The sequence below is a fragment of the Silurus meridionalis genome, chromosome 15 (genome assembly GCF_014805685.1).
Source record: "Silurus meridionalis isolate SWU-2019-XX chromosome 15, ASM1480568v1, whole genome shotgun sequence".
NCBI classification, from domain to species: Eukaryota; Metazoa; Chordata; class Actinopteri; order Siluriformes; family Siluridae; genus Silurus; species Silurus meridionalis.
In genome coordinates this window covers 9,440,585-9,467,983 of record NC_060898.1, presented here as the reverse complement: position 1 = coordinate 9,467,983, position 27,399 = coordinate 9,440,585, and the positions used below count along the sequence as shown (strand labels likewise).

At 40.7% G+C, this 27,399-nt stretch overlaps 1 protein-coding gene across 2 annotated transcripts in view; it reads right to left on the bottom strand.

Moving 5' to 3' along the window:
- jakmip2 (janus kinase and microtubule interacting protein 2) overlaps positions 1–27,399 on the bottom strand; it is a 98,596-nt gene that overhangs the window by 50,883 nt on the left and 20,314 nt on the right. For both annotated transcript variants that reach the window (XM_046868273.1, XM_046868272.1), the window contains 4 exons: positions 23,755–23,964; positions 21,038–21,136; positions 20,767–20,913; positions 11,894–12,034 (listed from right to left, as the gene is read on the bottom strand). In XM_046868273.1, the coding sequence (XP_046724229.1) occupies positions 11,894–12,034; positions 20,767–20,913; positions 21,038–21,136; positions 23,755–23,964 (597 nt within the window). The remainder of the gene's footprint in view (positions 1–11,893; positions 12,035–20,766; positions 20,914–21,037; positions 21,137–23,754; positions 23,965–27,399) is intronic.

Below are 27,399 nucleotides of genomic sequence, written 5' to 3'. Positions count from 1 at the left end.
CCTACAAGGTTCTTCAAACAGATAATTCCAGAGGTAATTAAACCTCTTCTTAAAATAATAAACTCTACCATCAGCACTGGTTATGTACCTAAATCCTTTAAACTGGCAGTTATCAACCTTCTAATTAAGAAAGCTGACCTTGACCCTGTCAGCTGTCCAACTATAGGCCAATATCAAACCTCCCCATTATCTCCAAGATTTTAGAAAAGGTTGTAGCACAGCAGTTATGATCACATCTACTTAGGAATAACAGTTTTAAAATGTATTAGTCAGAATTTAGGCCTCATCATAGCACAGAGACAGCGCTAGTTGAAGTGGTATATGACCTGTTATTGGCCCCTGATCAGGGGTGTGTCTCTTTACTAGTTTTGCTAGTCCTTAGTGCAGAGTTTGACACCACTGATCATAATATCCTCCTTGCTAAACTAAGGAATGTTGTTGGAATAAAGGGAACAGCTTGGACCTGGATTAGGTCTGATCACTATCAGTTTGTTAAAGTAAATGGTGAGTTCTCCACACTCTCAGGTAAAGTTTGGTGTTCCACAAGGATCTGTCTTAGGCAAACTGCTTTTCTCTTTATATATGCTGCCTCTGGGTGAAATAATACATAAACATGGTATTCACTTCCACTGCTATGCTGATGATACACAGTTGTATATTTCAGCAAAGCCAGGTGAGAGAGATCAGCTTAAAAATTTTGAACGGTTAAAATGAATCCATGAAATTATGGTGTAAGGAGGAGCTTTAAGGATTTGGATTATAGTTAATGTTAACAGTCTGCTACACTGACACAGGACTAAATTTTGCATATGATCATCGGTGCACACCTCAACATCGTTTAATAAAATATAATAAATGGACATTCGGTACCACCCAGAGGAGAATGGGTTACCTCTTGAGTCTGGTTCCTCTCAAGGTTTCTTCCTTATGCCATCTCGGGGAGTTTTCCACAGTTGCCGCTCAACAGTGGCTTGCTCAACAAGGACAAACTTACACATAAATAATTATAAACCCCATTATCTGTGCAAAGCTGTTTTGATACAATGTTCATTGTTAAAATACAAATAAAAGTTTATTGAATTGAATTGTGCAGACCTGCAGTAACTACAGGGGAATCAAGTTGATCAGTCACAAGATAAAGTTATAGGAAAGAGTAATGGAAGCAAGGCCAGAGAAGAGGCGACCCTCTGTGAGCAACAGTACAGTTTCATGCCAAGGAAGGGCACTAAGGATGCAATATTTGCTTTGTGAATGCTGATGGAGAAGTATAGAGAGGATCGGAAGGAGTTACATTGTGGATTTGTGGATTTAGAGAAAGCGTACGACAGGCTGCAGAGAGAGGAGTTGTGGTATTGTTTAAGGAAGTCAGGTGTCACATTGAAGTATGTTAGGATGGTGCAAGACATGTATGAGGACAGTGTGACAGCAGTGAAATGTTGACGAACGAGGTCAGACAGTCATAGTGGACTATGATGTTTGCTGATGATATTGTGATTTGTGGTGAGAGTAGGGAGCAGGTTGAGAAGGGCCTGGAGATGTGAAGGTGCACACTGGAGAAAAGGGGAATGAAAGTCAGTAGTAGTAAGACAGAGTACATGTGAGAGGGAGGGCAGTGGAGTGGTGCGGTTGCAGGGTAGAGAAGGTGGGGTAGTTTAGGTATCTGTGGTCAACAGTACAAATTATTGGAGAGTGTATTAGAAAAGTTAAGAGTGAAGGCAGGGTGGAGTGGGTGGAGAAGAGTGGTAGGAGTAATTTGTGATAAAAGGGTATCTGAGTAAAGATAGAAAGGGAAAGTTGATACGACTGTGGTGAGAGCTGCTATGTTGTATGGTTTAGAGACAGTGGCATTGACTTAAACACGGGACAGCGCTTTAGGAGGCAGAGCTGCAGATGCTGGGATTTTCAATGGGAGTGATGGACAGGATTAGAAATTAGTTTATTAGAGGGATGTAGGTCATGGGCATGTAGGTCGTTTTGGGGACAAAGTAAGAGAGGCCCGGTTGAGATGGTTTGGACATATGCAGAGGAGGGACATGGGGCATGTACACTGGCGATCAAAATTAGAGAACAATTTATAAACAATTGAACAATTCTGAAATAATGTCATCTTCACTGCTCAACAGTTGAGGGAGTTTTTGTCCTGTCTATACCATGCTACCAGAACACCTTTTCCACAAAATAACTAAGGCATTTCCAAAAAAAAAAAACATTATTTTCCAGAAAACACACTGATCAAAATTAGAGAACACTTTCAGATACCTCCCAGTTATTGGTGTTAATCTGGTACCTGGTGCTAATTTCCTTGATTATCTGTCAACCCCTATTTAACTGGCAGCCTACCTTCCAGTTTCACTGACTCTGCAAGATGGTGGGCCGTTCTGAAGTGACTGAAAGCCTCTGGCAGCAGGTTGTCCAGATGAAGGCCAAAGGGATGACCCTATCAGCCATAGCAAGACAATTTGGTCATTCCAAATCTGTGATTTCAAGAATATTGAATCTTTACAACATCACAAACTCATTCAAGTCCACCAAGAAGGCTGGTTGTCAACGGAAGACAAATGCAAGAGAGGACAGGATACTGCGGAGGATCTCCATGGGAAATCGTTTCCACACTGCAGCTGGAATTGCTCACCAGTTCAGCGCTGAACAGGGTAAGGATCTGTCTTGTCGAGACACTGTATGACGAGACAGATCCTTACCCTGTTCAGCACTGATCTGGATCACACAAGGATCTGTCTCGTCATACAGTGTCTCAACGTTTAAAAGCATTTGGACTGAAAGCCCACTCTGCAGTGACCAATCCTCTCATTAGCAGAAAGAATCAAAAGGCTAGACTAAGCTTTGCTGAGGAGCATGTTGTGTGGACAAAGAAGAACTGGTCCAAAGTTCACTTCAGTGATGAAAGCAAGTTTAATTTATTTGGGTCCAATGGGAAACATTATGTTCGGCGACAAACTGAAGAAAGACTGAACCCGAAGTGTGTAAAGAAGTCAGTGAAAAGTAGAGGAGGAAGTGTCATGGTTTGGGGCATGTTTTCTGCGACAGGAGTTGGGCCTCTTATACAGCTACATGGCAGAGTGAATGCAAATGTTTATCAGAACCTTCTTCAACAACATATGGTTCCTTCCCTGCGTTCATCACCTAATCAGCCCGCAGTGTTCATGCAGGACAACGCTCCATGTCACACAGCAAAACGGGGAAAGCAGTTCCTTGAAACTGAAAACATTGAAATAATGACATGGCCTGCCCAGAGTCCTGATCTCAAAATCAATAGAGAACCTCTGGAAAATCCTTGGCGACAAAGTTATGGCCAAGAAACCCACTACAGTCACCGAACTGTGGAGGAGGCTGGAAGAAGAGTGGACCAAAATCACACCAGAGCAGTGTGAGAGACTAGTGCTGTCCTGTGGCTGCAGATGTGCTCAAGTCATTCAGAGCAGAGGCCTCTACACTTCCTACTAATTTCTGACTGAATTGTTGTAATCTTTTTCCATGCTACAGTCATTGTTGTTCTCTAATTTTGATCAGTGTGTTTTCTGCAAAATAATGTTTTTTTGGAAATGCCTTAGTTAATTTGTGGAAAAGGTGTTCTGGTAGCATGGTATAGACAGGACAAAAACTCCTTCAACTGTTGAGCCGTGAAGATGACATTATTTCAGAATTGTTTAATTGTTTATAAATTGTTCTCTAATTTTGATCACCAGTGTATATCGGTAGGAGAATTCTGAGGATGGAGCCGCCAGGCAGGAGGAAAAGAGGAAGACTAAGGAGGAGGTTAATGGATGTGGTGAGGTGCAGGTAGTTGGTTTGAAAAAGGCAAATATAGAGGACAGGTTAGTGCAGAGACGGATGATCTGCTGTGGCAAACCCAAACAAGAGCAAGGCAAACCTTAACGAGAGCAGCCAAAAGTAGAAGACGACAGATCATCAGTTAATCAAACCAGTTCTAAAGCTGGTGAAACTAGGAACTATTTTAAGCATACTGGCTGAAATAGGTTTGTGGAATTCAATAAATTGGTGGAGTACATCTCATCAGAACAATAAAGAAGACCATCCCTTCTTCCAATAACAAGGTGTTGTGTCTTACCACTGCTGATGTGAGGAAATCTCTTGGACTCCAGCATAAAAATCTTTCAAGCTGCAAGAGGCTTTCCTTTGCGTTTTTCTTTTCCTCCTATATAAACAAGTGTGGTGATATTCACCCTTTCTTTACTTGTTAAGTTATTGTGTGGGTGGAGGTGTTTTTATCTATTTTTTGCTTAAGATTAAGGAAAAACACCTCCCTGTGAACCACCACCCTGTGTGTTTTGTCCCGTGCTGTTCAATCTGCTGACTTTTGACTCTGTAGCAATTCACAGCTAAAACCACATCAAGTTCGCTGATGACAAAACTGTGAAGGATCTCACAAAATTGACAAGTCAGCAGCGTACAAAGGGGAAGTGTATTGGCTAATGGAAAAATGGGGTAAAACTAACAAAAGAGGTGGTTATTGACTTCAGGAAGACACTGAACTCTCTGCTGCACAGCAACGATTACACTAAGGAGATCATGAACACCACCAACCTGGATGAGAACCTCACCTGATCCCTAAACTTCATAACTAGAAAAGTCCAGCAATGTCTCAGTCTTATCCTTACCAGGTTCTACAAAGAGAATAGAGCATCCTGAGTAACTGCATTACTGCCTTGTTTGTACAAGGCAGTAATGCAGTTACTCAGGATGCTCTATAAGCACTGTACCATCTAGGATTGCAAGACCCTGCAGCAAATAATAAAGACAGCAGAGAGGATTATCAAGGTCCCTCTTTCCCCATCATAGACATATATACTGTTGTTGAACTATTCACCGGGAATTGTGTTTGCATCGGCGTTTTACATTTTTTATAGTTCGTTTTTTCTCACTTTTTTCGCTTTAAAATATCAAAATATCGTTTTGATTTCCTGCATCCTTCACTTTCCATTGGCTCTGTCTCGACTATTTTTGCTGTCGGAAGAGCGCTTTTTTCCCTGTCTGAGGGTTTGAAAGCAGTGAGTGAAGGACATTCACCAGAACTACGAACACACACTACAGTAATCACTTTAAGGGTACGTAATTTCTCTATTATGGCAAACATCCAGTTCACTCAGTGTGTGAAGTGTGACATGTTTAGTCAGTCTTTCTCCGTTGTTAGCGATAATTTTATCTGTGAGAAGTGTAAGCTAGTTTGCTCTTTGACGGAGAAGATCTTAGCATTAGAGGAGCGCATCCAGAGTCTAGAGAGAAGTAGTGAGTGTGAGAGCAGTCCAAGTTCTGCAGGGGAAAGTCTGGATGCCCTAGGTGAAGGTACTATTCCCCGACTCGGCATTAGAGCCCTCGCAGCGGGGCGAATGGGTGACGACTCGGCGGCATACTCGCAAAGCCAAAGCTAACGCTAAGACGCCCACGGGAGCACCATTCCTCTCCGCTTCGCGTGTCCAACAGGTTTGCTCTCCTCAGTGAAGCACCGCTGAGAAACCTGAAAGAGCTCTGGTTTTAGGAGACTCCATTCTGAGGCACGTGAAACTAGCTAGACCTTTAGGGGCACCAGCAGCACAGGTTATGTGTATACCGGGAGCCAGGGCGCCGGACATAGCAGGTCAGCTTAGATTCTTAGGAAAGCACAGGTTCTCTAAGATAGTTTTTCACACAGGAGCTAATGATATACGCCGACAGTCAGAGGTTACTAAGAGTAATATTATAGAGGTGTGTAAATTAGCGAAGGCAATGTCCGATGCTGTAGTATGCTCTGGCCCCATCCCAATGCGACGTGGCGATGTAGCCTACAGCAGGTTATGGTCGCTGAACTGCTGGATGTCCGAGTGGTGCTCCAAAAACAATGTGGGCTTCATTAATAATTGGAGCATTTTTGAAGGCAAGGCTGGCCTGTTAGGGCGAGACGGTATCCATCCCACCCGGGAAGGTGCTGCTCTCATTTCTTGTAGTATAGGTAATAGTCTCAGAACAGCACTAGTTAACAAGTGACTGTCTAGAGCCAAGGCCAGGGAGCAGACAGACAGGCTAAACCAACCGTCTGCTAGCTGCACAGAGTCGTCACTCAGGATCCACCATATTGAGACTGTGTCTGTCCCCCAAGCAAAACCAAAATATAGGAATTATCAGAAAGTCTGTTTAAGTAACCTGATTAACGTTATATTAAATAGGACTGAACGCACAGCCAGCACCTCTGATCTAAAAATAGGATTGTTGAATATTAGATCTCTCACGCCAAAAGCGCTTACTATAAACGAAATTATTACCGACCAGGAGTTTAATATAATGTGTTTGACAGAAACATGGATTAAATCGAATGAATATGTAGCATTAAATGAAGCGAGTCCTCCTGGGTATAGTTATATACACCAACCCCGTCTAAATGGCAGAGGAGGCGGAGTCGCTGCTATTTATAATAATAATCTAAACGTCACACAAAAGACTAAACACAAATGTAAAACATTTGAAGTTCTTTACACCAACATAAAATATTCAGTGTCTGAAAGCAGGTCAAGTCAGTTAATTCCACTAATTATTATTTATAGACCCCCAGGGCCCTACTCTGATTTTCTGTTAGAATTTGCAGATTTCATTACAAATCTAGCTACTTCTTTAGACAAAGCATTAATTGTTGGAGACTTTAATATTCATTTTGATAATCAGGAAGACTCCTTAAGAGCAGCAGTTGTGTCCATTCTAGATTCAGTCGGAATTAATCAGAATGTTATAGGACCCACTCATAGTGGTGGACACACTCTCGATTTGTTGTTAACATTTGGATTAAAAATAAAAAACTTAGTCATAATTCCACAGTCTGAAGCTATTTCAGACCATTATCTCATCTCGTTTAAAATTTGCCTTAGTCATTGCATTTCGACGTCACCACGTTACCGTGTTAAGCGTTAGATCTCCGATAGATCTCCGTCAGACCCCGCAGAGCTCAACTGGGCCACTGAACATCTAGAAACAACGTTACGTTACACTCTAAATGATGTAGCTCCCCTTAAGACCAAAATGATCAGGGAGAAAAATTAGCACAGTGGTATAATGATCATCGCGCACCTTAAAACAGACCACTCGAAAACTAGAACGTAAATGGCGTCAAACAAAATTAACAGTATTTCAAATAGCATGGAAGGAGAGCCTCCTAAATTATAGAAAATCTCTTAGTGCTGCCAGATCAGCATATTTCTCCACCCTCATAGAAAATAACAAGCATAATCCTAGATTTTTATTCAGCACGGTAGCAAAATTAACAGGGAATAAAAGCACTACACAAACATGCACACCATCAATAGGTAGTAATGATTTCATGAACTTTTTTAATAATAAAATTGAAAACATCAGGCAAGAAATCCAGGCGGTTAATATAAATCCAAATTATTTTACAAGTAACCCTGTAGACAGCAGTGTCACTATAGCAGACAATCAATTACAAAGCTTCACTCCTATTCATGAGAGTGACTTAATTTCATTAATCTCCTCATCAAAATCATCAACCTGTATTCTCGATCCCTTGCCTACTAGTTTCTTTAAACAGATAGCTCCAGAGGTAATCAAACCTGTTTTAAAAATAATTAACTCTTCCATTAGCACTGGTTATGTACCGAAATCCTTCAAACTGGCAGTTATCCACCCCCTTATTAAGAAACCTGACCTTGACCCATGTCAGTTGTCCAACTACAGACCGATATCAAATCTCCCCTTTATATCCAAAATGTTAGAAAAGGTTGTAGCACAGCAGTTATGCTCACACCTACTTATGAATAACATTTTTGAAATGTATCAGTCAGGATTTCGGCCTCATCATAGCACAGAGACGGCGCTAGTTAAGGTGGTAAATGACCTGTTATTGGCCTCTGATCAGGGTTTTGTCTCCTTACTTGTTTTGCTCGACCTTAGTGCAGCTTTTGACACCATTGATCACACTATACTGCTTGCTAGACTTGAGAATGTTGTAGGAATAAAGGGAACAGCTCTCTCTTGGCTCAGGTCTTATTTGACTGATCGCTATCAGTTTGTGGATGTAAATGGTGAGTTCTCCACGCTCTATGAGGTAAAGTTTGGTGTTCCTCAAGGATCTGTCTTAGGCCCACTGCTTTTCTCTTTATATATGCTGCCTCTTGGTGAAATTATTCATAAACATGGGATTCGCTTCCATTGCTATGCTGATGACACACAGCTGTATATTTCAGCAAAGCCAGATGAGAGAGATCAGCTTAACAATGTTGAGAAGTGTGTAAAGGACATTAGACAGTGGATGCTTAATAACTTTCTTCTGCTCAACTCAGATAAGACGGAAGTACTTTTACTAGGACCACATGCAGCTAGAAATAAACTTTCCGATTATGTAGCATCTCTGGATGGTGTTTCTGTTTCAGCATGTACGGCTGTCAAAGACCTTGGTGTGATTATTGACCCGAGTCTTTCCTTTGAGTCTCACGTAAATAATATCACCAGAATCGCCTTCTTTCACCTTAGAAATTAGAAATATGATGTCGTTACAGGATGCAGAAAAACTAGTTCATGCTTTTGTTACTTCTAGATTAGACTACTGTAACGGTTTACTGTCTGGGTGTGCGAGTAAGTGCATAAATAAGCTTCAGTTAGTCCAGAATGCAGCAGCAAGGGTCCTCACTAGATCTAGGAAATACGACCACATCACCCCTGTTTTAATCAGTCTACACTGGCTCCCAATCAAATCTCGCATTGATTATAAAATATTACTACTGACGATAAAGCACTTAACGGTTTCGCACCGCAGTATCTGAGTGAACTTCTGTACCAGTATGATCCTCCACGCCTACTTAGATCAAAAGGTGCTGGCTATCTGTTGGTTCCTCAAATAATGAAGACTACAGCAGGGGGCAGATCTTTCTCTTATAAAGCCCCACAGTTATGGAACAGCCTTCCAATCAGTGTTCGGGACTCGGACACAGTCTCAGTGTTCAAGTCGAGGTTGAAAACGTATTTATTTAGTCAAGCCTTTTATCAGTAGATTTTTCTTAGGTAAAGGCACAGATCTGGAGGGAACATGGATATAGAGTGTTTGGTGAACTGGTATATTTGTATGCTGTCGTCCCTCACATTCACACGTTCACTCAGGTTTGTTGACGGTGGTGTGGTGGGTCGTCTCTTATCCCAGAGATCCCTCATGTCTGTGTTACCTTCTGGTTCTCCCTTTTAGTTATGCTGCCATAGCGAGTCTTGCCGGAGTCCAAACTGCACAGTGACATTAACTTTCATACACCAATAGTTACACTTAATAATCCATATCCTTCTCTTCCCGTCACCCTCTCTCTCTCTCTCTCTCTCTCTCTCTTTCGGTCGAGTTAAACATGCTCCTGAGGCTCCAGTGACCACTGTTCCTGCCCCTCTCCCCTCCTTGGATCTTCACACTTCTGTGCAGCTTGGGACGGTCTCTCATCAACACCTTGGGTGGTTCCATGTAATTCCGGAGTAGAACGGGTGCTTTGAGGACGGATTGGACTGTAGTTGGTGTCGGTGGTCTGCAGCACTGACTCAGGAGTGCAGTTTGCTTCTGATCGTCATCACTGTACCCCACAACATTGTATATCTGCTTCAAATGGTCATTTGGTGCAACCCAGATGAGGATGGGTTCCCTCTTGAGTCTGGTTCCTCTCAAGGTTTCTTCCTTTGCCATCTCGGGGAGTTTTTCCTTGCCACAGTTGCTCATCAGGGACAAACATACTTACAAAGAACATATTTATGTTTAATCACCACATTATCTGTGTAAAGCTGCTTTGAGACAATGTTCATTGTTAAAAGCGCTATACAAATAAAAATGAATTGAATTGAATTGAATATACCACATGCTGCATCTGCAAAGCCACCAGCACTGTGGTTGACCACACACTCTCATATACTCTTCAACCTTCAGCTGTCTGGAAGAGGGTACCAAAGTATTCAGGCCCTCACATCCTGACCATGCAACACTTTTTTTTTCACACAATCCATTATAACCTCACAACTCAAGGAAACTGGACTGATTCACACACACACACTCACATGAACACTTTTATAAGAAGGTTCTTGCAATAATAACTGCTGCAAAATCACATAATTTATTATTATCTATATACAGTGGTTGCATGTTTGTCACACTTTAATGTTTAAGATCATCAAACTAATTTAAATATTAGTAAGAAGTAACACAAGTAAACACAAAATGCAGTTTTTAAATTAAGGTTTTTATTATTGAGGGAAAACAAAATCCAAAACTACATGGCCCTGTGTGAAAAAGTGTTTGCTCCCTAAACCTAATAACTGGTTGGGCCACACTTAGCAGCAACAACTGCAAACAAGCGTTTGCGATAACTTGCAATGAGTCTGTTACAGCACTGTGGAGGAATTTTGGTTCACTCATCTATGCAGAATTGTTGTAATTTAGCCACATTGGAAGGTTTTCGAGCATAAACCGCCTTTTTAAGGTCATGCCACAGCATCTCAATAGGATTCAGGTCAGGACTTTTGACTAGGCCACTCCAAAGTCTTCATTTTGTTTTTCTTCAGCCATTCAGAGGTGGACTTGCTGGTGTGTTTTGGATCATTGTCCTGCTGCAGAACCCAAGTTCTGCTTGAGGTCACGAACAGATGGCCGGAAATTCTCCTTCAGGATTTTTTGGTAAACAGCAGAATTCATGGTTCCATTTTTCACAGCAAGTCTTCCAGGGCCTGAAGCAGCAAAACAGCCCCAGCCCTTCACAATACCACCACCATATTTTACTGTTGGTATGATGTTCTTTTTATGAAATGCGGTGTTACATTTACGCCAGATGTAGACACCTTCCAAAAAGTTCAACTTTTGTCTCGTCAGTCCAGAGTATTTTCCTAAATGTCTTGGGAATTATCAAGATGTTTTCTGGCAAAACTGAGGCAAGCCGTTATGTTCTTTGTGCTTAGCAGGGGTTTTCGTCTTGGACCATTTTTGCCCAGTTTCTTTCTTATGGTGGAGTCATGAACACTGACCTTAACTGAGGCAAGTAAGGCCTTTGGATGTTGTTTTGGGGTCTTTTGTGACCTCTTGAATGAGTTGTTGCTTTGCTCTTGGGGTAATTTTGGTCGGCTGGCCACTCCTGGGAAGGTTCTCCACTGTTCCATGTTTTAGCCATTTGTGACCCAAATCTCAATTACTTTCTTTCTCATTTGTTTCTGAATTTCTTTGGATCCCTGCATGAAGTCTCGCTTTTGAGGATCTTTTGGTCTACTTTACTTTGTCAGGCCTATTTAAGAGATCTCTTGATTGCAAACAGGTGTGGCAGTAATCAGGCCTGGGTGTGGCTAGAGAAATTGAACTCAGGTGTGATAAACCACAGTTTTAACAAGGGGGCAAACACTTTTCTTTTTCACACAGGGCCATGTAGTTTTGGATTTTGTTTTCCCTCAATAATTAAAAACTGCATGTTGTGTTCACTTGTGTTATCTTTTACTAACATTTAAATTATTTTTAATGATCTGAAACATTAAAGTGTAACAAACATGCCAAAAAATAAGAAATCAGGAAGTGGGTAAACACTTTTTTCACACCACTGTGTGTACACACACATATATATATATATATATATATATATATATATATATATATATATATATATATATATATATATATTATCGCTATGTGTGTGGTGCTGCACTGTTAATGTGTTATTGTTTTACCCTGTACACTGTATTGTACTATTTATGGTTGGAATGACAATAAAAGCTACTTGATTTGAGGTAATGTATATAATATTTATAAATAGCAGTTGTTCTGACAACATAACAGGAGATATTTTAAACATGTGAATGCATTTTTAGCATACAAAACACACATCACCAGCATGTGAAATAAAATTACCAATAGCCTGAAAAGCATCTCACTCACTCTTGTCAGCTCATCAATCATGTTCTGCTGCTCAAGAACCTGCAGCTTAAGAAACGCAATCTCTTGTTCATCTTGTGCCTGGTCCAGGTCATTTAAAGATTTCAGCTTCTTTAATGGTGGATGAGAAGCAATTTTCTCTTTCTGAAATAAAAGAAGTAAAAGTAAATTAGATTTGATTTTCACAGAAGATGCTAACATTTAAACATTAACAATTAAATAGGGCTATAACTTCATTGTATGTGCAATATAACAATGCCATAGAAAAAAATGAGGTTGCAAAACAACAAAACTTGGCTGCTGACCTGCACAAGACCATGAATTTATATAGAACCACAAAAATTCCAAAACCTTTTGGGAAAAATTTAAATAAACCAGAATGCAATAATTTTCAAATCTCATAAACCCATATTTCTTTCACAATAGAATATAGAACAGCATTTAAACATTTCCCCCTTTTTCTTCTAAATAATTTACAGTTATCGTTTTCATTTACTTTTTACTTCCCGTCAGCTGCGTTTTCTTTTTCTTTTTTAAAAAAAAGCTTGTTTTCCTAAGTTTAAAAGCAGTAGAAGCTAACGCTGAGGCTCCCCCACAGGAGCATGTCTAACAGACATTTGCTTTGTCCTTAGTGATGCACCTGCTGAAAAGCCTAAAAGTAGCAGGTCATTTTAAGTAAGGTAGAGGTAAAGGTAAGGTAAAGTCCAATGCCATAGTATGCTCTGGCCCTATCTCAATGTGATGTAGTTTACAGCAAGTTATGGTCGTTGTCTTATAGTCAGTACAGCTCATTGTCTCAGAACATGACTAATAAACTGCGCTGTCCCTCTAATAAACTAATTTCTAATCCTGTCCAGGAAAGGGCTCAGAGCCGATCCTTGATGCATGTCCTACACCACCCTCACATACTTCTCTGCCACACCTGACTTCCTCATACAATACTACAACTCCTCTCTCAGCACCCTGTTGTACGTTTTCTCTAAATCCACAAACACATAATGCAACTCCTTCTGACCTTCTCTGTACTTTTCCATCAACATTCTCAAAGCAAATAATGCGTCTGTGGTGCTCTTCCTCAGCATGAAACCATGCTGTTTCTCACAGATGGTCACCATCTCTGCCTACTTTTCTCATCTCTCTGCCGATCCCAATTCTGTTTTTACCAAGCTCTTTCTCCTTATGCTCTTCTGCACTTCCTCATTCCACCACCACATCGCTTTGTCTTCATTTCTATTTCCAGATGTCACACCAAGTACCTTTGTAAACTACTCATATTAATAATATCATCCAAAACGGCAGGCATTATGCCACTCAGAGATGGCTATGATATACCAGACCTATAGAATGACATTTAAAAGAATTATAGTATATCCAAAGAATGTCTTATTAACAAAGTTGAAGTTTATATACAATAGTTGTATAAAACATTTCCCTGTCTGCAAACTGCTGCTGGAAAAAGCCGGTTGCCATGCTATTAATGGTGAGGACTAGCATTTGTACCAGGATGGCATGGTTCTTGCCCTCTCTAATACTGTACAAATTCAGCACATAGATCCAGGAGTACAGCTCTAGGCAATCTAAATCATTGGAACTCATCATGGTCCCTGAAGGCTGTTTCTCTTCTTATTCTTGCAGTGTTCTTTTCTGTGATCCTCCAGCAGTGCCATCATGTTTATTTAAGTTTGTACTCATTTATTTTAATAGTGTTCCAGCACTTTGTGCTTTTACTTTTTAAGTGTATATGTGTGTGTAAATGTAAACTGCACAATGGACATCAACAAAGTCACAGAGTTTGCTCTACTTTTCCTACATTTTTGGACTTTGTTCACAGTTGCGTCTGGAAACTATTCACAGACACTGCCTATTGTTTAGACCAGAAATCAGCTGTTAGCATTCTGCAACACGGCGATGCTACTACAGAAAAAGGGATATTTCCTGCGAGCTAAGAAGGGGACGACGGGGGAACCAAGCTGGTGCTCTCTGTCAGACAAAAAGGAGACGTTACAGACCAACTCTCCTGTCCATCATCATGGGGAATGTGAGATCTTTACCCAACAAGATGGATGAACTAGCGCCTATTACCAAACATCAGAGGGAATTCCGGGAGTGTTGCATCATGCTGTTTAAGGAGTCATGGCTAACCAAACTAACACCAAATACGACCTTGGCTCTGGCTGGATTTTAACCATTGCATGCAGACAGAACGATGGAGAGCAGTAAGAGAAAAGGAGGAGGGCTGGCAGTGTCTGTAAATAATAGATGATGTAAACCTAGTCACATCACAATTAAAGAACAGATATGCTGTAAGGACATTGAGCTGTTAGCCGCTAGCCTGATTTTAATCATGCCCCTCCTTCCTCCACTTACCTCCTTGCCCTCATTCACCCACTGTGTTTCATGCCACACCAGAAACAATTAAACTCTGGACTTATTTTATGCCAACTCAAGGGAGGCTTACACTTCAGCAGGCGTCCTTGACATTGCCAAAACTGCTGTGTGCACAACCTACCCCAACCAAGACCTTCCCTTGTTTTCCTGACCTCAACACAAATCGAAAGTCCAAAGACCAACAAGGAGGTGGAGGTCCCCCAGAGTATCGATCCTTCCAGGATGTGTTCAGCAAGCAGTCCGCCACTCGCCTACCCCTTCATCACTTTAAAATATAGTTTTGATTTCCTGTATTCTATACTTTCGTTGGCTCCGTTTCTTCTCTTTTTTTTTCTTTTGGAAGAGCGCTTTATTCCCTGTTTGAGCGTTTGGAAGCAATGAGTGTCGACCATTCCCATCAGAACTACGAACACACACTACAGTAACCACATTAAGGTATGTAATATCTCTGCTATGGTGAGCATCCGGCTCTAACATGCACACCATCAATAGGTAGTAATGATTTCATGAACCTTTTTAATAATTAGGTTAAACACATCAAGCAAAAAATCCAGACAATTAATATAAATCCAAACTATTTTATAAATAACCCTGTAGACAGCAGTGTAATTACAAAGTTTTACTCCTATTCAAAAGAATGATTAAATTTTATTTATTTCCTCATCAAACTCATCAACCTGCATTCTCAATCCCTTACCTACAAGTTTCTTCAAACAGATAATTCCAGAGGTAATTGAACCTGTTTTAAAATTAATAAACTCTTCCATTAGCACTGGTTATGTACTAAAATCCTTCAAACTGGCAGTTATCAACCTCCTAATTAAGAAACCTGACCTTGACCCATGTCAGCTGTCCAACTATAGGCCAATATCAAACCTCCCCTTTATCCCCAAGGTGTTAGAAAAGGTTGTAGCACAGCAGTTATGCTCAAGCCTACTTAGGAATAACATTTTTGAAATGCATCAGTCAGGATTTAGGCCTCATCATAGCACAGAGACGGCAATAGTTAAAGTGGTAAGTTACCTGTTATGGGCCTCTAATCAGGGTTTTGTCTCTTTACTTGTTTTGTTTGAACTTAGTGCAGCTTTTGACACCATTGATAATACTATCCTGCTTGCTAGACTTAAGAACTTTGTTGGAATAAAGGGAACAGCTCACTCCTGGCTTAGGTCTTATTTGACTGCTCGTTATCGGTTCAATTGGAGGCCACTCTGTGCAGCTGGGGACGGTTTCTCATCAACGTCCTGGGTGGCTCCATGAAATTCCACAGTAAGAAGGGCAGCTTTAAGGATGGATTTTAGTTAATGTCAACAGTCTGCTACACTGACTCAGGACTACTGTTTGCTTCTGATCACTATCACTGTACCCCACAATATCATTTATCTGCAACAAATGGACAATCAGTGCAACCTAGATGAGGATGGGTTCCCTCTTCAGTCTGGTTCCTCTAAAGCATATGTGTCAAACTCAAGGCCCGCGTTCTTATGTAGCCCGCAAGAGCTGAAAAGGTCTAATTATCTTATAATAAATAAGTCTAAATGGTGCCTTGACCATAAACTACATTTCCCATAATGCATGCCGATCATGTTACCCATGAAGTGATGGCATCCCACCACTAGATTGCAGTGTTTCCACATCAGTGTCATTTTCCGAATTAAGAAATACAAACAATGATCCCAAAATGTCCAGGAAGAGAAAAATGTATGCAGATAGAAGACTGTTTTTTAGAAAGATGGGAAGGCAAATATATGTTTGTGCTTCAAGGAGAAAAACCGGATATGTCTTTTGTGTTATGAGGCAGTGGCGGTTGTCAACGTGTACAATCAACGTTTTGACACCAAACACAGAGCTAAGTATGCCAAAGTGAGCCTCCAAAAAAACAACAAATGGTGCAAGAATTAAAGGGCAAATTATGTTTGTTTGTGCAGACAAACGTTCACTGTAATTAAACCATCTCTCATTAGTTGGATGTATCCCCGCAAGGCTGTGTGCAGCCATTTGTTTATGTAAAATGCTACACCTGTCACACGTTCTTAGCAGCTCACAGTTATTTATCCCTATTCAGTTATTTATCCCTATTCATTTGGATAGTTTGATCGTTGATTGATTGAGTAATGTGGGTTTCATAAGCTGACTAATTAAAAGGATATATGTTATAACAAAGCAACAAGCAAACATTTCTTTTTACATTTATGCAAATATATATGTAATATTTGTAAGTTGAATAATAAAAATCCAGAGGTATTTAACATTAAGAAGTAGTTGCATTTATTTTACATTACGTTTAGTTACATTGAGCTACATTTATCTTGCCTCAAAGTTACATTTGACCCTTTGAGGGAAACCATTATGCTGATGTGGCCCTCAGTGAAAATGAGTTTGACACCCCTGCTCTAAAGATTTCTTTCTTATGCCATCTCTGAGAGTTTTTCCTTGCCACAGTCGCCACCGGCTTGCTCATCAGGGACAAACTTACACTTATAAAGAACATCATATTCATTTTTATCACCACATTATCTGTGTAAAGCTGCTTTGAGACAATATTTATTGTTAAAAGCTAATTTTATTGAATCGCTATCGACCTATTTCCAGGTGCCAAACTGCCAAAGGGTGGAATCTATCCATCCTGGATCCCCAGTTTCCATTCGTACTGGAGGTGGACGCCTCATCCACAGGCGTAGGAGCAGACATATCCCAACATACTGGTAACCCTCCATGCCTACAAACCTGTGCCTTCTTCTCCAGGAAATTATCGCCTGCAGAACAAAACTATGGCATCGGGAATCAAGAACTTCTGGCCATCAAAATGACCAAAACCCTCAGTTCACGTCCCATGTTTGAAAAGCATTCTTTAAACTGCATAGTGTTACTGTGAACTTGTCATCTGGTTGTCATCAACAGACCAACGGCCAGACAGAACGGAAGATACAGGAAATTGGACGCTACCGCCGATCCTACTGCCACCAGGATCAGAACAACTGGTTCCTCCCTTAGGCTGAGTATGCACAGAACTCCCACTGCCAAAAACGACAAGAAACCACTGGCCTGACCCCATTTTCAATGCGTACTTGGCTTCCAACCTTCCATGTTCCCCTGGTCGGAAGGACCTTTCAATTTCCCTGTGGTATATCACTGATTACGGAAGAGCAAGAGAGTTGAAAGTCTGGGAGCACACACCCGGCTACAAAGAGCCCTTAGAACCACAAAAAGTTTTGCAGATCCTCAATAAACAAGACGGGTCAACAACGTGTGCTATTGGCTTGACCTCTGTCCCAGGTACCGCATACACCCTACTTTTCAAAACCCTTTTTCCCCTCTACCACAGAGAACCCCGGAGCAGCTAACGATCTGCCTCTCCCCGAGGTGCTGGAACAAACCCTCCTTATAGTCCGTCCAAGAGATTCTGGACTCTCGACGTCAGGGCCCCACACTGGAATACCTCATCGATTTGGAGGGGTATGGGTCAGAGGAACACATTTCTGGGTCCCCAGACAGGACGTCCTGGACCCGGAACTCCTGAAGGAGTTTCACCTCAATCACCCTGACCGCCCCAGACCCAGAGGTCGGGCGTCCCCAGCGCCAGGTTAGGGTGTCAGGAGCACCCCCTGGAGGAGGGGGTAATGTCAGAGAACCACCAGCCACGCCCCCCCGGATGCCTGGTATTCCATGATAGTTATATGCACAGTATTTAAAATAAAAAAATTTACACAATGTTCTGCAGTTATCTAATGGTATTTAGTATATTTGATGCTATCCTGTATTCCATGCAATCGGGTCATCTCCTCCTCCTGTGCTCCAGTAGTGGACAATGTGATGGTGAGACAGTGGTGATTACATATTGCCCAAATAGATCAACTGAGAACGCCATTTCCACTGTACTTCATTCTGCCCTGACTCACTTGGATAACCCTGACACTTCTAGAATGGTGAGTGCGGACGCTTCTCTGGCAGACGAGCTAAACACCTTTTACGCTCGTTTCGAGACTGCAGCTAACCACGCTAGCAGTGCTAGCGGCACAACCAGCGTGCACGCCGAGAGAGCCGGAGAGGTAAACACATTCACCATCTCGGAGCATGACGTGAGGAGGGCATTCAAGAGAGTGAATACCAGGAAGGCAGCAGGACCAGATGGCATCACAGGTCGGGTTCTGAAAGCCTGCACTGACCAGCTAGCACCGGTGTTCACTGAGATATTCAACCTCTCACTGGAACAGTCTGTCGTCCCCTCATGTTTTAAACAGTCCACCATTGTTCCTGTCCCGAAGAAACCCCAGCCCGCCTGCCTCAACGACTACCGCCCTGTAGCCTTGACCTCAGTAGTTATAAAGTGCTTCGAGAGACTGGTCAGAGACTTCATCACTGCATCACTACCAGACACACTGGACCCATTACAGTTTGCGTACCGTCAGAACCGCTCTACTGAGGACGCCATTGCTCATCTCCTCCACACCACGATGAGCCACCTGGACCAAAGAAATGGGAATTATGCAAAGCTGTTGTTCGTGGACTACAGTTCAGCGTTTAACACCATAATTCCCTCCACACTCACCTCTAAGTTAGAGGTCCTGGGACTCAGCCAGCCGCTGTGTCAATGGATCTCTAACTTCCCGACAGACAGACCACAAGCCGTACGGGTGGGAAAACACACCTCATCCACCCTCACCCTCAGCACTGGAGCTCCCCAGGGTTGTGTTCTGAGCCCCCTGCTGTACTCGCTGTACACATATGACTGTGTGACCACATCCAACTCCACCACCATCATCAAGTTTGCTGACGACACTGTTGTGGTGGGCCTGATCAACAACAACGATGAGACGGCCTACCTACAGGAGGTTAAAAACCTGGAGAGATGGTGCCAGGAGAACAACCTTCTGTTCCTGAACGTCAGGAAAACTAAGGAGTTGATCGTGGACTTCAGCACAAAGCGGGAGCGGTCATACCAACCGCTAAACATCTGCGGGACTCCAGTGGAAAGAGTTGACAGTTTCCGGTACTTAGGTGTTCACATCACACAGGACCTGTCTTGGTCCTGTCACACTAACACTTCCTAACACAACCCTCCCCATTAATCCGGGCTTGGGACCGGCACTAAGAGTGGCTGGGGTTGGTTCCCTGACCGGGGTTCGAACCCGGGGCGCAGCGGTGAGAGCGCTGCATCCTAACCACTAGACCACTAGGGACCTTTGGACCTAAAGTATGATATGAAGTGAAATTAAATGTGAGTAAGGCATCAATACTTATGATCACATTAACCTCCTACAATTTGACTTTAGTTCACCGCCCCACCCCACCCCACCCCATCTGTGTCGCCAATTCCCCTTGTCTCCAGAATTTGGTCTGGATCAGAGTTTAGTTACAGGTGCGCACATCCTCCTGACAAGTTTGCTTTTTAGAGATCGCAACCTTTGCGTGGGAATTTGTGTACGCACATTTACAAATGAGACCCCAGAGGTTGCACAGGCCTAATACACTACATACTACAAAAACATTTTTTAATTTCCATGAAATGTATAATGGCTGTCCAGAAACATACTGTATTTTCCGGACTATAAGCTGCTACTTTTTTCCCACGCTTTGAACCCTGCGGCTTAAACAGCGACTGGGTTAATATATGGATTTTTCACAAGCTTTAAACCAAAAAACTGAGCCCCGTAACATTAGACCAATGAAATTGCCGAACGGGCTCAGGTGAACCAATGAAACTCTTTATATTAAATCGAGCACACTCTGCACCACATCATAAATATGGATAAGGTTCCTCTGACGTTTGACCTGCCGCTCACTCGGACTGTCTAAAGGAAATGCGAATCATTCGTCACGCTGAAAACAACCGGGCATGACGCACGACGATGCCAAAAGAAAAACTCCCGAGAGAAATTGTTGTGAAAGGAAGTAGGAAGACTTCTAGGTAGGCTACTGTTTAGATACAAGCCGTGTAACAGACAGTCTTTCATTAAAGCCTGTGTAAAGTTAATTAGTTTCAATGTAAGAACCTGCGGCTTATAGACAGGTGCATCGTATTTATGTTCAAAATAAAAATCCTTGTCAAATTCAGTGGGTGCGGCTTATATTTGGGTGCAGAAATTACGGTAGTTTTTTATTACAGGTTTTAGTTATTTATAAATTGTTATTGGTCGCATGAAACCAGTAACAATATTTATGAAAGCTGCATAGAGCATTATGCTACTTTTTTACTTATTAAATGGCTAGGCTATTTTGAATTAACCCTTCCCTTACTAAAGAAGTCTATTTTGTGAATTTATAGCTTCAGTCCAATAAAGGGTTTGTCTTTTTTTTTTTACTTAAGAATAGGGCTCTATGTGTAAACTTAAAATGGGCTGACTGCAGCAGCATAGATCCTAAAGCACATCAGGTTTCAAAAGTGATTCTAACATATGTCAATATTCCTTATTTACCCTACTAATTAGGGAAAAATTAATTTTATAATGCAAATCTTTTGAGGCTCCTAAATGTGTGAAAGAACCTACCATCTCCAGATTGTCTTTGGTCAAGGCCTTAATCTTCTCCTCCATGCGCTGGAGAGACTGAGTCAGCTCATCATTCTTCTTATTCAATATCTTGTTCTTCTCCAGCAGTGGTTTACATTGCTTCTCTGACTCCCGCATTCGTTTTAGCTTTGAAAGGGAAAACAATAAACAAAGAAAGTAAAGTTTAAATATGGAAAATAAAATAAAAAACCCATACATTCTTTAGTTAACACCTTTGTACACAAAAGATTATTTTAGGATTTTGACATACTAGCTCATTTCTTTCATCCACTAGAAGGGCGTTACGGTCCTCCAACTTTCGGATCGTGGCGTTCATTTCAGCAACACGTCTTTGATTCCTCCTCATTTCCTATGCATATGAGACAGCAACCTTAAGTAATAATTTATAATAAGTAAGTAATAAGTAATATTAATGTATTTACAATGTCCACAAAATGTCAATAAACATGCTATATAAATACATTCATTGACTTTACATGTAAAATGATAAACAACTGTCAGAACATACAGTGTATTGCCACTTGCTATGTTTGGGGCTGTGTAGCCACAGACTGGTCATTGTGCCCTTGATGACCCCTGTTTACCACTGAAGTGTACAACTAAAATGTACAGGTGGGCATTAAAAAGGAAGGACTGATATTTTTTAATGCATTTTAAGTTGACAACATGGGGACAGGTAGGGGCATGTGCACTAAATTTCCGTGAAAGGATGGCACAAGGATGCAGGATGTGAAGGAAGCAAGCTAGCAAAGGTAATACGATGCTTTAGGCACTAATCTGCTGGGAAACCATGGGTCATGATGTTGTTACTTTGACACGCATCACCTACCTAAATGCCTGTTTCATAGCAACAGTATGGCAGTGCCAACTGCCTGCCACTTTACAAAAATGATTCAGGAATGGTTTGAAGAACAAAGAGTCTGCCACCAAATTCCACTAATTTTCATTCAATCAGCTATCTTTGTTTAGTACAAAAAAGTGCAATTCATGGAGGCACCACCTCCAACTTACAGAACTAAAGGGTCTGGCTGCTAATGTGCCAGATACCACAGCACAACAGTTTTGTAGGTTTCGAAGGATTTGTAAAGTCCAATTACTCCTCAATAATTCAAAGATGTTTTGGTGGCCAAACTAAGGGAAGGTTGTAAAAAAATGGTTTTATGTCACAGGTCATACACCATGGCAAGACTGAGCACAGCAACAAGACACAAGATGCTTATACTGCATCCCAGACAACAATTTAAAAGCATAAACGGGGTGTCAAGATGTGCGTTTGAAGCTATTTTGAAGAAGTACAAAGTAACAGGTAATGCTGATTTCTTGCCTGGCCAGATGTGGTCTTCATGGAAGAATGGCTGTCAAAAAAAACATACACCTGACATGGAAACAAGGATCAGCGACTCTACACATGAAAACACAGGAACTTATTTGCAGAAAAATGGCAGCAAGTGCTCTGGTCTGATGGAAGGCAACAGTGAAACATGGTCAAGGTTTCTGGTAAATTTCTACATTTCTGCAAATTGAGTTGGAGATTTGGTCAGGATTAATAAGCAAAACCTTATCCACCATGCAATACCATCAGGGAGGTGTCTGATTAGCCCCAAATTTAATCTACAGCAGGGCAATAACCACAAACATACAGCAATTAAGGACTATCTACAGTTTAGAGAAGAAAAACAAGTCCTGGAAGTAATAGTTTTTTGCCCCCACAGAGTCCTGATGTCAACATCTTCATCGTTTGCATGGGATTACAGGAAGAGACAAAATGACTTGAGGCATTTTCCAATGGGTTGGAACAACCTACCTGCCGAGTTCCTTCAAAAACTGCACCTAGATGTGCATATGTACCTAGACAAATTGATGCTAATTTGCAGGCAAAGAGTGGCCATAATAAATTTTGATACAAATTGGATTTCTTTCCTATTTGTTTACTTAAAAAATTTGTGTTCAGTGATAAAACATTGCACAAGCATTGTTACTTAACAGCATTTCTTTTTGCAAGTGCTATTAATGAGTGCTATATAAGACTATTCTTAGGATTTTACAGGCATCAGTACCCCACCATTTTAATTCAAGCAATTCAATACAATTCACGCAATGCAATAACAATGCACACAGAAGGCAGTATAATATTCCCCAACATGCAGTTTGATCTTAAATTGTTACATAAATACAAACTGCAGAGTGAGAGAGCAAAACATCATGCTTAGATCTTATCTAAATAATTAGCTTCTACATATCCAACACATTCGCACCCCACATCGTCACATATCGACGCTGTGGATGTTGCGTCCGACGGCGTCCACATCCGACGCCGAGGGTACCCCCTTCGCGTCGCTTTTCAACGCAGATGGACGGGACCCCATTTGCGGGTTACGGTTAGGGTTTGGGTTAGGGTTAGGGTTCGAGTTAGGGTCAGGGTTAGGGTTTGGGTTAGGGTTAGGGTTAGGGTTACGGTCATCTTCAGAATTTTATGAAATTTTAAAATTAGTCCTATACACTTATTATGATAGATAATAAATTATTAAGTGTATAGGACAGCGATCTGCATTGAAAAGCGAAGCACAGGGGCTCCCATCCATCTCGTCGGCGGCGAAGGGTTTCCGTCCTGTCGTCAAAAATCGACGCGAAGAGGGTACCCTCGGCGTCGGATGTGGACGCCGGCGGACGCAACATCCACAGCGTCGATATGTGACGATGTGGGGTGAGAATGCCCTGACATATCAATGCATTCGCTGCCATTTTTCATTTCTCAGCTTGTTATTTAAGGGGTGCCCTAGACTTCTAGGCAAGAAAAGGCAGATACAGATTCTCATGTATCTATTTCATGAATATTGCTTTTAAGAACACAAAACCAAAAAAACTTTTTATCGGATTACTCAGGGTTATGTATTCAATAGCCATTTTTATTCACCAGAGATCCTATAGCTTGTAAAATGTAAAAGAATAGGGTGAGCATATACTTACCGGGCTCCCACAGTGCTCTGCTCCATCACCAGCCCTTCCAGGGATCTCTCTTTTTGGACTTCCAAGGTTGCATTCTGTTTCCTTCACAAGGAAAAGTTGCTCATCCAATGCATCCTTTTGAAGCTGCAACTTTTGCAGAAAACATGTTGTGGTTTCCAGCTCTTTTTCCATTGAGAAAATTGTCCTGTCTTTCGCTTTAATTTCATCTACCTGGAAAGTAACACATAAGTCACACTGAGTTTTCTTGTTGAATGAAGTAATTCACAAACATATACTGTAGATTGAAGTGGTATATGACATTTCTTCCCATTGTACACAATGTGTGTGTGTGTGTGTGTGTGTGTGTGTGTGTGTGCATGCATGATATTAATCCTGATATGATCCACAATAGTTCTGTTTTTTTCACTAGGATTTATCTTCTTAGCTACAGTTTACTCCCATAATTCAATGCTATTATTTACAGAAAAATATGCTTCCTTGGACAAAATACACAATTCAACCTTTATAAAGTCACTAAAAATCTTGTTTATTTCTCTAAATATAATCTCAATAAATAATCTTGTAAAACTCTCAACAGAGGAATGTCAAGCACTATATGGCCTGGACAGACAACACTGAGGCAATTTATAAGAAAGAGCAGAGCAGACTCTTTCTGCTGAGCAGACTAAGCTCTTTTGGAGTGCAGGGAGAGCTACTGAAGACCTTTTTTGACTCTGTTGTGGCCTCAGCCATATTCTATGGAGTGGTCTGCTGGGGCAGCAGCATCTCTACTGCAGACAGGAAGAGACTGGACAAGCTGATCAGAAAGGCCAGCTCAGTCCTGGGGATTCCCCTGGACACTCTACAGGAGGTTAGAGAAAGGAGGATGGTAGCAAAACTATCATCATTGCTGGAGAACGCCTCTCACCCCCTGTATGAAACCGTTTCATCGTTGAGCAGCTCCTTCAATGACATGCTATTACATCCTAAGTGTCTGAAGGAGCGATACAGAAGGTCTTTTCTCCCTGCTGCTATTAGACTTTACAATCAAAGCTGCTCCCAGTAAACCAGTCACTATAATACATACTGTTATAACTGTTTAACTGTGTATTAATACTACCTGTGCAATATTACCTGCAATACGTGCAATACCACCTGTGTGCAATACTACCTGCAATACGTACTTTTTTCCTTATTTGTATTTATACATTGTGCTGTGTATATACTGTATATTATAGTATGCGTCTATTCTTTTTATATATTTGCATTTATTTTTATTTTATTAATTAATTTTTTTTTTTTTTTTTTCCCTTTGCTGCTGTAACAACGAAATGTCCCCACTGTGGGACGAATAAAGGTATATCTTATCTTATCTTATATTATCTTATCTTATTTCTTAACCAACACCTGCAGGAAAGATTGAGAAACCATAACCATGAGAAAATTAAATTGCACTGTCACATAGCCAGTCAATAATATTTTTGTGGTGAAAAAAACAACTATTTTCTTTACAGCTGAACAGACAATAAACCCACATTATACAAACACTTACACACAACTACAGAGAAACTGGAGTACTGTGACTGTGGGTTTACAGCTGAACAGACAATAAACCCACTGTCACAGTACTCCAGTTTCTTTGTAGTTGTGTGTAAGTGTTTGTATAAATTAAACATTACATGTAGAAAGTAAATGTAAAAAGTTTTTGAAACACTAATTAAAAACATGCCAAAACAAAAAGACCTTTCAAATGAAAAAGTGCAAAATACTTTTATTTTATTCCATTTACACAAAGATTCACAGCAATGTCACAGCTCCTGAAAAGGCCAAAATTGGAAATAAATACTGTCAGAATTATGCCTAGAGGACTGCATTACCCATTAGCAACTGCAGATTATAAAACTGTCACATGGCACTGATCACTTACATCTGTTTCTTTTCAGCCTTGATTAGCATGTGAATTTATGAACCACATTGCACCTTACAGCTTGGCTCCTGCTTGTCATTTATGGTTGTTGTTGTTGTTGTCCACACTACACTTTCACTGGAAATGAAAAACTTTTACTTTGATGATTTTGTGCAGTAAAATTACTGTACCGGTCTAGAAATCTGCTGAAGTAAAAAGTATTGAATTTTGAATGTATTCAGAGTAAAAGTTCCACAGTTGTTCCACATCCACAGAAGACAACGGTGGTGGATGATTGCAGTATTCTCTTAATGGTAAAGAAAAGCCCATTTTCAACATCCATCCAAGTGAAAAACACTCTCCACAAGGTCTCAAAGTATAGAATTAAGAGAAGACTCCACAAGAGCAAATACAGAAGTTTCACCACAAGGTACAAACTATTTGTAAACCTCAAGAATAGAAATCCCAGATTAAACTTTCCCCAAAGCATCAAAAAAATCCAGACCAGTTTTGGAAAGGATTTTTTGGCCGAATTGAAGTTCATCAATCATTCAACCAGAATGATGGAAAAAATAAACAATATGGATTGAATGATCTGGAAAAGCTAACTGAAGTCAGCTAAATTTACCACAGGTGGACTTTAATCAAGTTGTAGAAACATCTCAAGGATGATCAGTGGAAACAGGAGGAAGGATGCACCTGAGCTCAATTTTGAGTGTTATGGCAAAGGCTGTTAATGTACATTTTTATTTATTTTTAATAAATTTGCAAACATTTCAAACAAACTTCTTTCATGTTGTCATTATGTTATGTTGTTTGTAGAATTTTGAAGAAAATAATGAATTAAATAAAGTTTGAATAAGGATGTAACAGAACAAACTGTGGAAAAAGTGAAGTTGTGTGAATACTTTCCAGATGCATTGTACTGTACCCCAAATAGATTGGAGCCCCTGAAAATAGGGGGATTTTGTATACAAATATATGGATTTGGACCTAACTGTATGCCTAGTCAGTGTATTACCTGCAGTAGACACCACTTAGCACTCTTCCTGTTTGGAGGAGCAGAGAGATACAGATGTGGCTATTAAGAATGCACATCAGGGGAAAAACGGATCCCACGACTTGCGCATGAGGACAGCAGCACAACAACAAAAAACATATTTTAATCCTGTAAGCTGCCTCAATCAAACACTTTGGCTAATTTGAATAAATTATCTTAATCAACTATGAAACGCTACAGGTTTTTAAGCACTACAGGTTTTTAAGCACTAAGCACTAAATGCTTACACAGTTTAATGTCAAGCTTTTATAAGCTGTTAATTTGGTCTCTGGTCAAACACAGCTTACACTGAATAATAATGCTGTTACCTTTCTTGTACTTAAAGCTGAAGTGGTAGTTTAAATATGGCCAGGAGTTCACTTAATTTCAACCAAGTTCATCATTAGCAGAATTAGCAGAAATTATTAAAATAGATTTTATAATTTGTACATTTACTGTACAAATTATAAAATCTATTTTAAGAGCAGAAGTCAACGAAAATACAACTCAATTACATTAACACAAGTAAATGTAATTTGTTACATTCCACCTCTTAACTATGCAGCACAGCTTTAAATGCAATCTTATAACAGTTTAGCCATAGAAAACAATTGACCGATTAACAATCATTACTGTATTTACGTTTTTTTTCAGATATTGTATTTTTATGTCTTTTGTATTTTATGTCTTCCAAAGTTATTACTGCACCTAAAGATAAGGA